At 39.0% G+C, this 14,398-nt stretch overlaps 1 protein-coding gene and 1 long non-coding RNA gene across 3 annotated transcripts in view; one reads left to right on the plus strand and one right to left on the minus strand.

Annotated features, from left to right (window-relative positions):
* Positions 1–6,983: 6,983 nt before the first annotated feature.
* LOC108432386 lies at positions 6,984–8,859 on the plus strand. The gene is made up of 4 exons (XR_001858222.1): positions 6,984–7,045; positions 7,583–7,747; positions 8,394–8,501; positions 8,764–8,859. It is a non-coding gene; the product is annotated as an uncharacterized LOC108432386 (long non-coding RNA).
* Positions 8,860–11,587: 2,728 nt separating this feature from the next.
* Positions 11,588–14,398, minus strand: part of plekhg4 (pleckstrin homology domain containing, family G (with RhoGef domain) member 4) — an 86,592-nt gene continuing 83,781 nt past the window's right edge. The window contains exons 22-24 of one of the 2 annotated variants that reach the window (XM_017706167.2): positions 14,279–14,398; positions 12,792–12,855; positions 11,588–12,641 (exon numbers count right to left, since the gene is read on the minus strand). The exon at positions 14,279–14,398 is cut by the window's right edge and continues 77 nt beyond it. In XM_017706167.2, the coding sequence (XP_017561656.1) occupies positions 12,817–12,855; positions 14,279–14,398 (159 nt within the window). In that variant the 3' untranslated portion in view covers positions 11,588–12,641; positions 12,792–12,816. The remainder of the gene's footprint in view (positions 12,642–12,791; positions 12,856–14,278) is intronic. The other variant, XM_017706168.2, reaches the window with a different exon arrangement.

A 14,398-nucleotide genomic window follows, 5' to 3' on the forward strand; every position in this document is an offset into this window, starting at 1 on the left:
ATGTGAACTGATTTATGTGTATTTAAAACTGCCAGAAGATTCCAAAGAAGACACGACTCCATAGAAAAATACACTAAACTGGCTCAAACGACTGATGCAGTGAGAAGCCGTTCATCTCGTTTGTCTCAATGTTTTGGATAGTTAAAGCCACGCCCCCTTACTTTAGCAACGTGATTCCGTTACTTATTTAACACGTTCACTTCTCTCTGTAATTCCTATTTGTGGCCAGTAGATGGCGGAATGTATCTGTGATAGAAACAGTCGATGTCTGTAGATAAACTGCTGCCCAGCTCTGCTGTACAAGAACAGGGGCTGTTTCAGCTCCTCACGTCTAAATGACTAAATTACTGAATTTAGTTCTTATCATCTTATTGAGACCATAAGGGGATGTATACAGCAGAGAAAGGCTGTAAATACTTCGTTGTGATATGGATTTTTGTATGAATAGCTGTGTAATATGTTAATACATGTGCACTGATGAGTGCAAAAAATGATGTCTGACGTCTTTAATGTTACACTGCCCCCTAACCAACCTTTGGTTCTTATAATAAATTTGGAGACTACAGCGAATCACAGCTAACTTATATTGCATATTCATGAACTGTGAAATCAGCTAGTCTCTCTCAGCCTACGACGTTACCCACATCAACATATAGGGTTTATAAATGCTCAGTTTTGGGCTGTAAGAAGGAGACAGTCTCTCTCTCTCTCTCTCTCTCTCTCTCTCTCTGTTCTTAGTAATAAGCCATAACTAAACTAACATTTTTTTGTGTCTATAATGAAAGTTTTTTTCTGGACTTTTGGTGTTTTTTGTCCATCATCATCTCCATCTACTAAAAGGCATAAACAAACAGGTCAAAAATAGTAAGTCCATCCAAAAAACCAAACATCCAAAACACAGGGGCAAAAGGCAAAGGCAAAAATCCAAAAGTCCAGGCAGAGAGTCATAAACACAATACAGGTAGCTATTCCGAAAACCGCTCAGTATGCAGACGCAGGAGAACTGGCAATACTTTGCACTGTTTGGCTAAAAGAGAGGAGTATTTAAGCTGTGGCTGATTACAGAAATTAGGCACAGGTGGTTTGGTGGGAACAAGGCTAGTACTCCGGGGAGTGAGACCTCTGGTGGCCATACAACGAATCGCTGACAGCCACAATATGCTTTTCTGATTATATTGTCTGTTTATTGGCAGTACTTAAAAATCACTTCCCAACTGCATGTAAGATTAAAGAAGAGAGCTTAAATAGTCTTGTTTAATTGGATTTAGTGGCGCAGTGTATTCAGTGTTGTGGATAGTATTTTTAAATGTGGCACTACTTTTGTCTGTTCTAACCTATCAAATGTCAGGATGCATACCGTGACACACTGTGCATCGTAAAAACTTTCTTAAGTATCCTGATATTACATTTTGCCATTTTGCCCACAACTACTGTAGCTCATCACTTGATGTGGATTTTATCAGCAACCTTCTTCCCTGTGCATCAATGTTAAGGGACCATCTTGGGACCAGATATTATTTGAGTGGTCAAACATTCTCATTTTGGCAGTGACATAAGAAATGTTTTTCTTAATATACTGGCAACTCAGTGTATTTATACAGCCTATTATTAAGTGCTTTTAAACATGGCAGTGTTGTGATTGCCTTCTTTTGTCTTTTTCATTCAAATGGCAAAAAACAAAGGTTTGTAAATATGGATTTCATTTGAAAGTTGATGGAGTAAATAAATTGATGGAGAAAAAAAATTACAGCAATGTATATAAATTTCTTGCAGTGGCACCTCAAAATCTGCAAAAGGGATAAGACCAGGGCAATTAAAACAGTCCCTGCAGTAGTATAAGTCTTATTTGTCAAACCTTAACTGGGATTGTAAAAAGTATAATTGCATTGTTAGTCATTTTGGGCAGCTGTCATAGTTATCCGTCAGCCAAATCTGCACCGCAGTATTTCACAGTATTTTCCTGAAATGCATTTGACAGATGGATAGCATTGCGAATGAAAAATATGCTTCACCAGCAAACTGTGGTTTGGGAGTTTTAAATCAACAGGGCAAGTTCTGGCAGCTGTTGAAAGCTGACCTGCGTTTGTTTTTCTTCATTAAAGCCAATTTCCTGCAGTCCGGGACAGTTCTGCTGCCGGAGCTGTTCAGCTATTATGAGGAGCTGTGTGATGAAGCCAAAATGGTGAGCATGACTGACTTTATAGAAGCACTGCAGGAGCAGAGGGGGATGGAGGTAAATGGAGATCCTTACAAAACATGAACAGCCTAGGAGAAATTTAGAAGGCTCTTAGTATGGAGAAAAAATAACACTAAATTATTGATTATATGTTTTATATTATTATATTTATATTATATGATTGTTCCTGTAAAATTTTGCACTGCATAAAAAGTTGAACATACTTTATGTGCAGAATGTGACAGAAATAACTTTTCACTATTTTACAATGGCGTTTCCCTTTAGTTGCAAGTGATTTGTGTTCAGAAGGCCAATTGAACCGTGTGGTGGAGCCTCATTATGTTCTGACTTTGAGCCTACTCCTCACCCAGACTCCTCATAGGGACAGCTGTGAGTGGACAGCAGATTGTACATCATAGGCAACAATGTGGTCTTTCAACACACACAGTGAGGCTTGGGGCTTTACTGGTGCTGGCAGTTTAGTTTTTGTTTTTTCCAAATTTTCTCAATTTAGTCCATTATCCATTATTCACAAGGAGGGCGAAGGCCTTCCTTCAAATCTTGTGAAGCCAGCCATTGTATCTTTTTGAACTGCCACTAACGCAACCTCATCAAACAGTTGAACGTGTTTGAAGGAGAACTAACTTGCAATTCTGTTACGTCAGCTAACTGATGCCTGCACTGGCTAGCATCAGTCTGGGTCATTATGGAAATAAGAATTTTATTGGGAGTTTAGGATGCTGTTGAGAGTTTGGGATGCTGTTGGGAATCTAGGTCATCAAGAGGGTGGGATATTGCTGGGAGGTAGAAATGCTGTTAGGAGTTTATGATGTTATGAGGACATATCAGACATTGGATTTGGGATGCTGTTGCGAATTTGGGATATTTTGAGGGGACTGTCAACATTAAGGTGGGATCATTAAGGAGCATGAGACACTGTAGTTTAGGATGGTGTTGCAAATTTAGGAGTCTTGTCACTGTTAGGGTGGGATGATGGGAGTTTTGAATGCTGTTTGCAGTGTTAAAGGCTGGGAACGTCTTGTCTACCTCTGACAAGGACTGCAAAAGAGCTGCCCTGCCTTTGCGCTCACCTGGACAAGCAGGACAGAATTTACCTGGCTATCAAAGAGACACTGAGAGAGAGGTTTTACATAGAATGGAAGGTATGGAGGGTGAGAACATAATATTCCAACAAATATACTCAGTCACAAGTAGTTGTCATTGTTGAAAAGAGAGAAATTTGGCTTGAATGTGTTTTCCACATTTTTTCTTTACCAGTGTTTTGGTGCCATGTTTTGGTCTGTCTAGGTGACATTTACCCTTTGTAAAGTTATTAAAATTTATGCGGGAACTCACTGTTACTCTACTTTAAAACCTTCAGAAGGATATGTGAAATGTAGCTTTGTCCAACACAGCTTATCCACTTTTTTGATCAGAGAAATCAAATCTGACTCTTATGCACACTGTAAGCCAAATCAGCCCAAACAAAAATGGACAAAAACACTTTTATAAGTCACCCTCTTTTCAGGTGTTGTTAAACTAAATTGGTTTTTAACAGAGGAGCTGTGTGGAGTTTCTAATGAATGTGCAATCTTGTCCCCCAGCACTCTGAGTTCCTCTCCATCTCTGCTAGAGTAGATGCATTGTGTTTGGGGAGACTCTATCGGTTAAAGGCGATGGCCAAATTTTCCAGCACATTCTCAGCTTCCTGAGATGTGGACATCTGCTGCCTTTGGACTTCTGGTGAGGATCTTGAGGAAGGTTTTTTGGATAGAGAGGAAAGTTTATAGCTGAAGCGTTTTCAGTGAAAAACTGCCATTAACTCTACAACAACTTTTTAAAAGTGAGCAAAAGTAGCATTCATATATTAGGAAGCCAGCAAGTAGAGACCGGATCACTCTTTCAAAATAAAATAGTTTTTTGCAGGAGTAAGTCAGTCAGCCTAGGCATGTTTGGTTTCTATAGGTAACTGCTTAAGTTTTGCACTGGAGCTGTGCACAGACAAGTGAGGACAAAATTTACACCTCAAGATGATGATTTTAGCCATGTGCCATACTTTTGCTGATTTCTATCCATAACTGTATGTTATACAACATTTTTTTAGGCAAAAGTGATACAGGGGGCGTTCAGACAATGTTCTCTCCAGCATTTTTTTTCATTGTTGTCTATGGAGCAATGAGCACCATAACTGAAAAGCACTTCTCTGTCTTGCACAACGTGCCTCACATTTTTAAACAGTCCATTTACGATGAGGATCACTTTATACACTCCAGTCTCCACAGTGAGGTTTGTACTTGCATGTCTAGACAAGCAAACAGTATCTAATGTAGCACCATTTCATTTAAATAATTAATGCTGAATTAATACTGGGGAACTACTAGCTGAAGCAGCATTATCTGATACAGTTGGAATGCTGACAGAATCAACTCAAGATGGATCTACACTTTCAAGCTCTGCTGTGGGCTTGCTCACTGTAGCAACACGCTTCAGGAATTTAATTTAAAGTTGTGGTTAAATTGCCAGCCCCCACTTTACCAGGAGGTTGTGGGATGTTTTAGTTGAGGGATTGTTTTCAGAAGCCCCAGGATGCATTAATGCAGGTAAAGGGGGAAGTGCTGAGAGTGAATGCATTTGCATGGCTTAGGTCTTACATTAGCATCACATAATCCATAACTCGGAATATGGCTAGACTAGTAGGACAGGATGATCTCACCATGCATTTGTGGTCAGTTGACTTAATGATGTTAAGATGTTAAGTCCTAATGAGTCAGTTAAGGCCTAATGACTTAAGTTTTGAGACTTTACAGTTGTGAGGATGTCCAGAATTTTGCACATGCTACAATTACATTTTTAAAGCTATGTGTACAAACTAATCCTTCACTGACATTTGTGTTTATTTAAAAAAATCAGCAAAATATGTTATTTGGCCAGGGAGCCCAAATGTCTGCTTTCAGCTGTATAGAACAGTGGGTAAATGCAAGATATTCTTACACCAGACTGAGTGGTCAGCCACTTCATTCAGTGTGCACTTTTAACTGTTTTTGATGCAATATTTTACCTTCCACCACATACACATGCATAAAGTTTGTGTTTTTATAGCAGTTACAGACATATCCAGCACAAACTATGAGAAGGACAGCATATGTACTTCTATCAGTCCATTTTCCTTGAGGACGTCAGTTATAAAGGAACAGGGACGTATAAGTGAAAACAGAGATCTCACTAGTATCACTCAAACACCACTCGTCTAAACCCCAGTGTGAGAAGCTGATGAAACAGAATAGCCTTAGTCTTCCATCTGAGAAGATAGCAAAGGCCATGTCTCTGGAAGCCTAGGAGACAATAAGATCAGTAGGGGTGGACAAAATGATGATGATTTGATAATCATTTTAAAATATATAAATTTGATCATTTTTTGAGTGTATCATGGTTGTTGTTAACTGCTTAAACTGGATAGTAACAAGTAGCTGACTGGATGTCAGCCCTTTATGCTGTGATCTGTATTGTATTTATTTATTCATTTTAGCAGCAGTTTGGTCATTATTATGCCTGGTATTTGTTTTTTAGGCCAATCAGAACTAAGATAAAATTACTGCAACGTGCAAAGAAAACCACATTCATTAATTGTAAAGTTGTTTTAATTTTCACACATTTGGATTTCTTCATTAAACAGCTTTGGTAGAACAGTGGTTATAGTTATAGTCTATAGTTTAGAACGTTGATTTCTGTTGACAAACTGCTATGTGAGCTAAGTGAACATCTACAGAACACATTAGTGACTGGTCAGATTAGCGAGTGGCAATTGTTGGGGTTTATAAAATGGCCTCTATTTATAATAGACATGGACATGCATGATTCATTAAAAAGAGAGCATAATTATTAGGGATACACAAAGATAAGAATAAGATCAGTTTCAGCAGACATTTGCTTAAACATATTTGCATAGGTGTTCTATCGGGTTGAGGTCAGGACTTTATGGACCTTGCTTTGTGCACTGGTGCGCAGTCATGTTGGAACAGGAAGGAGCCGTCTGTTCCTACAAATTTGGGAGGATGAAATTGTCCAAAATCTCTTGGTCTGCTTAAGCATTAAGAGTTCCTTTCACTGGAAATAAGGGGCTGAGCCCAACTCCTGAAAAACAACACATTATAATCCCCCCTCCACCAAACATTACACTTGTCACAATGCAGTCAATTACTTTTGTCCTTGCTGCCAAACCCAGACTCGTCCATGGGATTGCCAGACAGAGAAGCATGATTTGTCACTCCAGAGAACACATCTCCACTGTTCTAGAATCCAGTGGAGCTTTACACCACTGCATTCGACACTTGCATTGTGCTTGGTGATGTAAGGCTTAGATGCAGCAGTATGGCCTTGGAAACTCATTCCATGAAGCTCTCTACGCTGTTCTTGAGCTAATCTGAAGGCCACATGAAGTTTGGAGGTCTGTTGTGATCAACTCTATAGAAAGTTAGTGACCTCTGCGCATTATGCACTTCAGCATCCGCTGACTGAGCTGCTGTTGTTCACAATCGCTTCCACTTTGTTATAATACCACTGACAGTTAACTGTGGAATATTTAGTATCGAGGATATTTCACAACTAGACTTGTTGCACAGGTGGCATCCTATCACAGTACCATGCTGGAATTCACTGAGCTCCTGAGAGCGACCCATTCTTTCACAAATGTTTGTAGAAGCAGTCTGCAGGCCTAAGTGCTTCGTTTTATACACCTGTGGCCATGGACGTAATTGGAACACCTGAATTCACTGATTTGCATGGGTGAGTGAATAGTTCAGGAAATATAGTGTATTTCTGCAAAAGCTGAACAAATTCAGATGGTGCAGCCTGTCAGGAGAGAAAACCAAGGTGAGATTCTGCTTTACTTACTGAGCTCATTCAGATGGATGCAGATTTTATTCTTATCTTCCCGAGTTCAGTTCAGTCGTAATATACTGTTTGACCTTTGTCATGAATGGAATTTCACTCCGGCATGGCAGACACAAGGGGGCAATAAAGCCATTCTTGTCAGCAGTCATTCTCTGTGGTATGTTTCCACCCTCATACATTGTAACATGTTTGGCTGCATTGTCATTAAGACTGATAGCGCCAAAACATTCCTGCTAAGAGAGAAAAAAAACTGTGCAGGAACTGCAGAATCGTGCAAATATTGGTGTGTTTACCCTCCGGCTCTGAAGCAAACAGTACTCCATCATTCTCACTCACCCAATGGATAATTCAGCCAGTCATTTAGAACTCAGTCTTGCTCTTGTTCCTGTTTGATTTGAGGTTTCTGCCTTCTCTCCAGAAGAAGGAAGATCAAACTTAAACTCTGGAGAAAGTTCCGTGCTGTTTCCTCTAATGCTTATGGCAATGGTTCATGAGTGGATTTATCTTGTTTTCCAGATGTGGCATTTGAATATTTCAGCTTGTCTTTTGAAGAGATAGAACACTGGAGAGTGTCCTGCCTTCCTTAGACCCATCTTAGACCCATCACCATCTTAGACTCCAGCGGGCTCAAGCTAAAGAGAGGACTCGAGAGAATTGTAAACATAGCCTCCTACCTCCTGGGTGAGACCACAAGCTTCATTCTTTCACTTAAGGCATCTTCATAAAGGTAGTAAAATATAAGCTGGGTAACACTTTACTTCGATACTCCACTATGGGTGCTTTATACAGGGAGATTCACTCGAAAGAGGCCCCAAATATTCTGTAATAGCTATTACTAGGACAAATCAGCCTGAACGAAATGATGTGAAATGTGCTCCTCAGTATATGGAGCTTCGATCAAGCCAGACTGCCCCAGAGAGATCAGAGAGATGAGGTAGGCGCCAGACAGCTGTCACTGTGTTTCACCTCTCTAATGCGTGCCGATACATTCAGGAACATGGAGTACCATGCTGAAATGTGTGGCAGAAAACAGAGATCACTTCCAGCATAGCATGTAATGCAAAGGATTACACATATGTCAAGGTACAGTATGTAGTGTATTTTTTGGTTCAGATTGCTTCATCCTAAAGGGAGTTACAACAGAGTATTCAGGGCCTCTTTCAAGTACATCTCCCTGTAGATGCTCACCTTGTCTTTAAATGACATTCAACAAAATATGACTTATGCTTATGCTACTCATTAATACATTTCCACTTTAAACATGATGGCTGTAATTATATAGGCCACACTTGTGAACTATCTCAGTGTCCCTCTGGCTGTGCTGCAGATAAGTCATGCTGCTGTGGAGGATTTTGTGTAGGAACTGCTGACGGTGCTGTGTGTCAAACCAGAAAAGCAGCTGGAAAAGCAAGAGAAGTTACTGCAGTGGTTAAAGGTAACTGTCTGTTCCATATGTGTTACAAGCGTGTCTTATGAAATGCACACTTGACCTTTTGTGCAGACTGACCAAGCTCTTTAACTGAGCTAAAGGTGCTGCAACCTTTAGAACAGTGTACGAGCATCTTTTATTTACTTCTGAGAGTCTCTGCTGGGGCAGCATGCATATATTGTTTGTATCAATATTGTATATTGAAATGTGCATATCATACACAGACTGTTATACATGACTGCTTTGTTCATGTCTCTGGTTCACTCAGCTGTTGGCAAAAAGATATGCAGTGTGTAAGTGATTTACTGAGGAAGACTTTACTCCAGACACATACTTTTTCCATTGGACCACCATACAGACGCAGCAAAGGCAAGTATATGAATCAACATTTACACCGTGCTAATTAACAGGACATTTTTGACCATAGTTTGCTTCAGAAAAAAAGAACTTCTGGATTGACTCCTCTGTTTATCTTTTTCTCTGACTTAATTCACTCAACTGAGATGCTCTCTATAACATCCAGTGACTAAATTCACTTTCAGCCCTGCGTAATGCCTAGATCAGGGGTGCACAAATCTGCTCCTGGAGGGCTGGTGTTTTACCTGCTCAAATACATCTGATTCAACTGATCTGTTAATGGCCAGGTTTAGTGGGTGTGTTTATGTAGGACAACTACCAAACTGTGCTGGACACCAGCCCTCCAGAACCAAAGTTGTGCACCTCTGGCCTAGATCAAATATATCATGTAATGCAATGTGTCAGTGTTTGTTGTAACCCTGCACAGCTCACATAATGTGTTAACATTGAAAAGCCTGTACCCTACATCAGTGGTTCCCAACCCAACTGGAGGAAACCTGCCCTGCACATTTTTTGTTTTCCTGTTAATACACAGACACACACTTCAACCCAAGAAGGGCTTGTTAATTAGCAGATTAGTTGGACCAGGGTTCTAGAATGTAGGATTAAGTTAGGACTAAAATATGCAGGGCAGGGAATCACTTTTTCTTGTATTTCATTTATTTCATTGAGGTTCACCCATCACATTGGTGTAGTTTTATATACCAAAAATGGACATAATTCATTTTTACTTGACCATTTTTCAACCTTTCTTTCTCCCTTAAAATCAAACAGGCAGTGTCTTTAAGACTGCTACACGGTTGTTACACTCCTGGTCAAATTATGTTTTGTTGATTTTCCAAGTGAAAATAAGTTAACACATCCTCTACATGGAACAAATTTAAATATTAATTTTCTGTCAATTATAGTGCATAATTTCTATTTATTTGAGTTTAGTATATTTGAAAAAAAAAATTATAAATTGTCATAACTTTTATGTTTTATTATTTTCCTATGTTAAATTTAGCAAATAAACAGTATTTGCTAAATGTATTAAATGTGCAGAAGTGTGTTCTCTGCAGAGGATATGTTCCCAACCCTGGTCCTGGAGAACCCCCTGCTCTACACACTTTAGTGTTTTCACGGCTCCTGACACACCCACCTCCAAGTCAAGAAGAGCTTGTTAATGAGCTGATTAGATTGGATTCCATGTGTTAGGCTTGTTCAGCCTTCCAGCTCAAGTCTGATTTTTGGCTTATTCATATTATATCTGCATTGATATTTGACAGTCTGGACCGCCAAACATGAAATCTGTTTTTTTTTGTGAATTGAATCCAAATCACATTTGGAAGTGGTTTGTAATGTGATTCCAGTCACTTTTACAGATGGCCGCCCAAATCGAGTTTGAGGGTGTCTTTTGCGTTTTTCCTAACATGACCTACAACGACGGTCAAATCCTGAATTCGATTCGAGAAGAGCGGCAAAGACTCATGCTTCTGCCATCAAATTTTGACAAGCTTGGAGGATGAGACGATGCACCTCCATCTCTCCTGCATTTGCATTTGAAATCAGCATAAGAGTCACCAGCATAAGTACATAGTTAAATATGCCTGTCATTACCACAGCAACCCATGCAGATTGGATTTGTGTGTCTAAACACCACCAGCCTCATCTCATCCCTTGCAAATAACAGTGTGGACAGTCATCTTAAAAGATCTGATTTGAAAAACAAATCTGATTTTCCTGCAGTCTTAGAAGCAGGGAAACAGTCAAATGTGCAAGGCAGGGGATACTGCAAGACCAGGGTTGAGAAACACTGCTGTAGAGAATGTGTAGCTTTTTTCACTTAATGAAAACCAGGTGTGACTAAACTTTTGCATACATCTACATGTAAATGACCTCTGTTCTGATTGGCTATCCTGTATTGTGCCTCATTCACAATGCATTCCAGGCTGAAACACTCCTTATAACTTCAGTGTGACTAAGTGGGGCTACACTGCTGTGGGCTGATGAGCGTAAATTTATTGGTTGTTGTGACAGCAATTTAATGGACTCGGGAGTGAACGTTGTGAAGCTGCAATGTTTACATACTTCAAGAAACTTTTGTATTAACAAAGGGAGTAAAGATCAGGTTTGCATTATATGGTCTGTTAAAGAGACCATATAATGCAAAACCGATCTTTTCTCCCTTTTTTAAATTAAAAAGTTTCTTGAAGTATGTAAACATTTCAGTTTCATAACATTCACTCCTCATTTATACAAGTGTGATCACTTGCATAAATAATTACTGTGTAGTAGAAATATTGAATACAAAATCAGACAGATTTCACAGCCCCTAGCCAAAATGTAGAGTTTAATTGGTTCTGCCACTAAATTGGTATGTTACTCTGTCTATATATTATTCTTCTATGCAGTCATGTAAATACTGTATTTTTGTTTCCTCTAAACAAGTAGTGTAAACTGTGAAAAAGAGGTGGGAATAGCCACAGTACCTTAAAAAGTGCTTGGACAAATGCCACATCAGCCCTGTTCCCATGGCCAAGATAGCTGAGGCTTTCAAATAAAAATGCTGCATTTATTGAACTTGCATTGCATGTTAGCAAACTCACATTGAATCCTGGGGTGGCTGAACTGTTCTTTAATTCTTGTTTGGGGTCAGCGTTCAGTTCTGTCCAGCTAAGAAGAAAATCCCATTTTAGGTTCCAGGTTTAAATGCCCAAGCCGCCAAAACACATCTGAAATAAAACTCACTCCCATTATGGATACAAAGCAATCCATTTTTATTAAATATGTATGAACTTGTTAGGAAATATGACACTTCTGAGTACACATTCACGCTCCAGCTGTAAGCGGAAATCCAACATCTATTCTTTTTAAGTCTTTCTTCTTTCTGAATTGTTTTTATAGTGAAAAGAATGGCACTTTAGTGATCCCCTGCTGGCTGACTAATGCATAATGCATGTACAAAGTTATCACAGTCCTTACCCTCCTACTCGCTATGTACTCAAAGCACCACTGGTGCAAGTATTTACAGGCAATGTACATTTTTTTTTATTTGTCTGGTTTTGCTGTTATATCTGAAACACAAACAAGACAACTGAAATGAAAACTCCTGCCTTGCCTTCTTCAAACAGGGCCCAGCAGCACAACAGGGCATGATGACCTGAGGTCAGTGGAAATTTCCCTCAGTTCTTCAAACTGTTTAAAAGGTGGAGGTGTTCACAGAGAGTAGCAAACAGCATTCAAACTAAAAATACTGGCCACAGGTCAGCTTCAAGAATATCAATCATAATAAACAAAGACTAAACAAGTACACAGTCATTATAACAGAATGCTGGTGTAAGAGAAAAGGAAATCAGACTGCTTTTGAACCTTTTGAGGAGCAGAGTGCTACTCAAAGCCACAGGTTCTAGCTATACCTTCTGGTACCAAGGTAATTTTGAGCCAGCTTGTTTGCAGTCCACAGCAAAGTAAGTAGCCAACAGACAAACAAGAGAGAAGAAAAAACACACAGTTCATAACTGCATTATAAACTAAAACGAGTTATTTACAGTTATAAGAGTATAGAAAACTACTGTACTAGGACTTTTGAAAAGATAAATACAAGAATATTTAAATCAAATTTAAAAACAATAAAACAAAAACTATATAAGCTATGCTCACAAGTGGCTTTTTTTTTTAAACAGTGCTATTTTCCAGCCCACCAGATGAGATTTGCTGGGGTTTAAGAGGAACAATAAATACTGGCTTGAGTCCTCTTTTGCGTGTGGTAACATTGTCTTCTCTTAAGGGAGCAGCTGTACTTTAAACCTGTGAAACAGGAAATGGCAGAATTACATACACAGTATACACATATGAATACTCTAAATTCTTTTCGCTAATGATGAGGACACTGTAATGCATGCAGATGCTTTGGCTGGGTGGCTGGAGCAGTCATATGAGAGCAGAAGCAGAACTTACGGCAGGCAGTGGTTACAGCGAGGGCTCACACTATAGTGGATGGGCCTATAACCTGAGCGCCTTTCTGTTGGGGAAGGAGATGGGGAGTGTTTATTTTTACAGTGTTAAAGGCTAGTTTTAGTGGTATATGTGTTTAACTGCTTATAAGGATCAAATGAGCTCTTAGTATTATCATAAATGTTAGATATAAGGCAGATTTTGCAGAAACAGATTAAGCCTAATACAAACAGCAATAGAAAGACCTACTGCCACAGAAAATTACTAGGCTTAATACGGTATCTGGAAAGCCAGCCACAAGGTTTCTTTAGGTGAGTGATATTAAGCTTGAGAAAAGCTAGCATAGCTTATGCAAATGCCCCAGGTATGCAGTGTGTGAACTTAAGACTTAAATTGATATTTTCGTACAAAGTCCGAAGTCCAAACTAAATTTCCAGTTGACACAGAACGTCTGATAGTAGGCATTTATCTTTGTCTTCCAAATGCACAGTACTGGGCCAAAGTGAGAGAACAGCATCATTTATTTAATTTCCAGACAGTCATTAACCACTAGCTATTAATTCAAAGGCAGAAAACACATTTAACAGAAAATGGCACAGAAGCCAACCAAAAATAATTTCACATTTGAAGTATTTAGTGTGTCCACCATTTGCCTTTCTTATAGCTTCATGTAATGGATTTCCCTTCAATTTCTTTTAAAACTTGATTTCAGTTTTTCAAGAAATCTGCAGGGACATTTTTTTTAATCACATCACCAAATTTTTTTTAATCTTAGAAGTTTCATTTTCTGCTTCTCATGATCCAAGTAATCTTTTTCTCAGTAATGGGTTCTTAACACCTACACAACTTTTCAGTCTTCTCACAATAGAAGGAGTTTCATTTATTCCTGTTTCACAGATAATAAAGCTTTACAGTTTGCCTGATGGTGACAGTTTTGGTGGTCTAGCAGGTCTAGTTGTCAAGAGTCCAATTTTCTCTATATCTATTAATCATTTTTGAACTCTAGTTTGGGAACTGTATTTTCACTAACTTCCCTTTGCCATTTTTTCCTTATGAAAGTGAAATATCTCTTGAATATGTATGTAAATGAATAAGTTGTACTTAATGGATGTTTTGACTGGAAATCAAATAAATGATGGATGGTCTCTGATGTTTATGCAGTTCTGTAAGTATTTACTGAGATGTTTGAAAAGAAGAGATGCTGAGGGAGAACTTCAGACAACCCAGCACAGCAGGCAAAAAACATCCAACAGAATTCAATGGAAAAAGTTTTACTTATAATTCTGAATGGCTTAAAATTCAGGATCCAGTCAGAATAATGTGCTTTATATTTACATGCTTTAGAGCAGAGATCCAGCTAATAAAGAAACACTTAAGAAACAGGAGAAGTACAATTCTTGCCATCATCTTCTGTTGGATGTGGAATAGTTGGACTATATTTCAAAGTCTTAAAAGGTGTTCTTGACAAATGAAAACACACAGACACTGACCGCTGAAATGTACTGGCTGTTAAAGCGTGGTTTGTGATCGGAGGGGGAGGTGATGGAGGAGTAGCAGGAGGTGTCACAAGGAGAACTAGGCTCCTCAGATAGAGCCTCAGGGAGGTGATT

The sequence above is a fragment of the Pygocentrus nattereri genome, chromosome 25 (genome assembly GCF_015220715.1).
Source record: "Pygocentrus nattereri isolate fPygNat1 chromosome 25, fPygNat1.pri, whole genome shotgun sequence".
In the NCBI taxonomy this organism is placed as follows: Eukaryota; Metazoa; Chordata; class Actinopteri; order Characiformes; family Serrasalmidae; genus Pygocentrus; species Pygocentrus nattereri.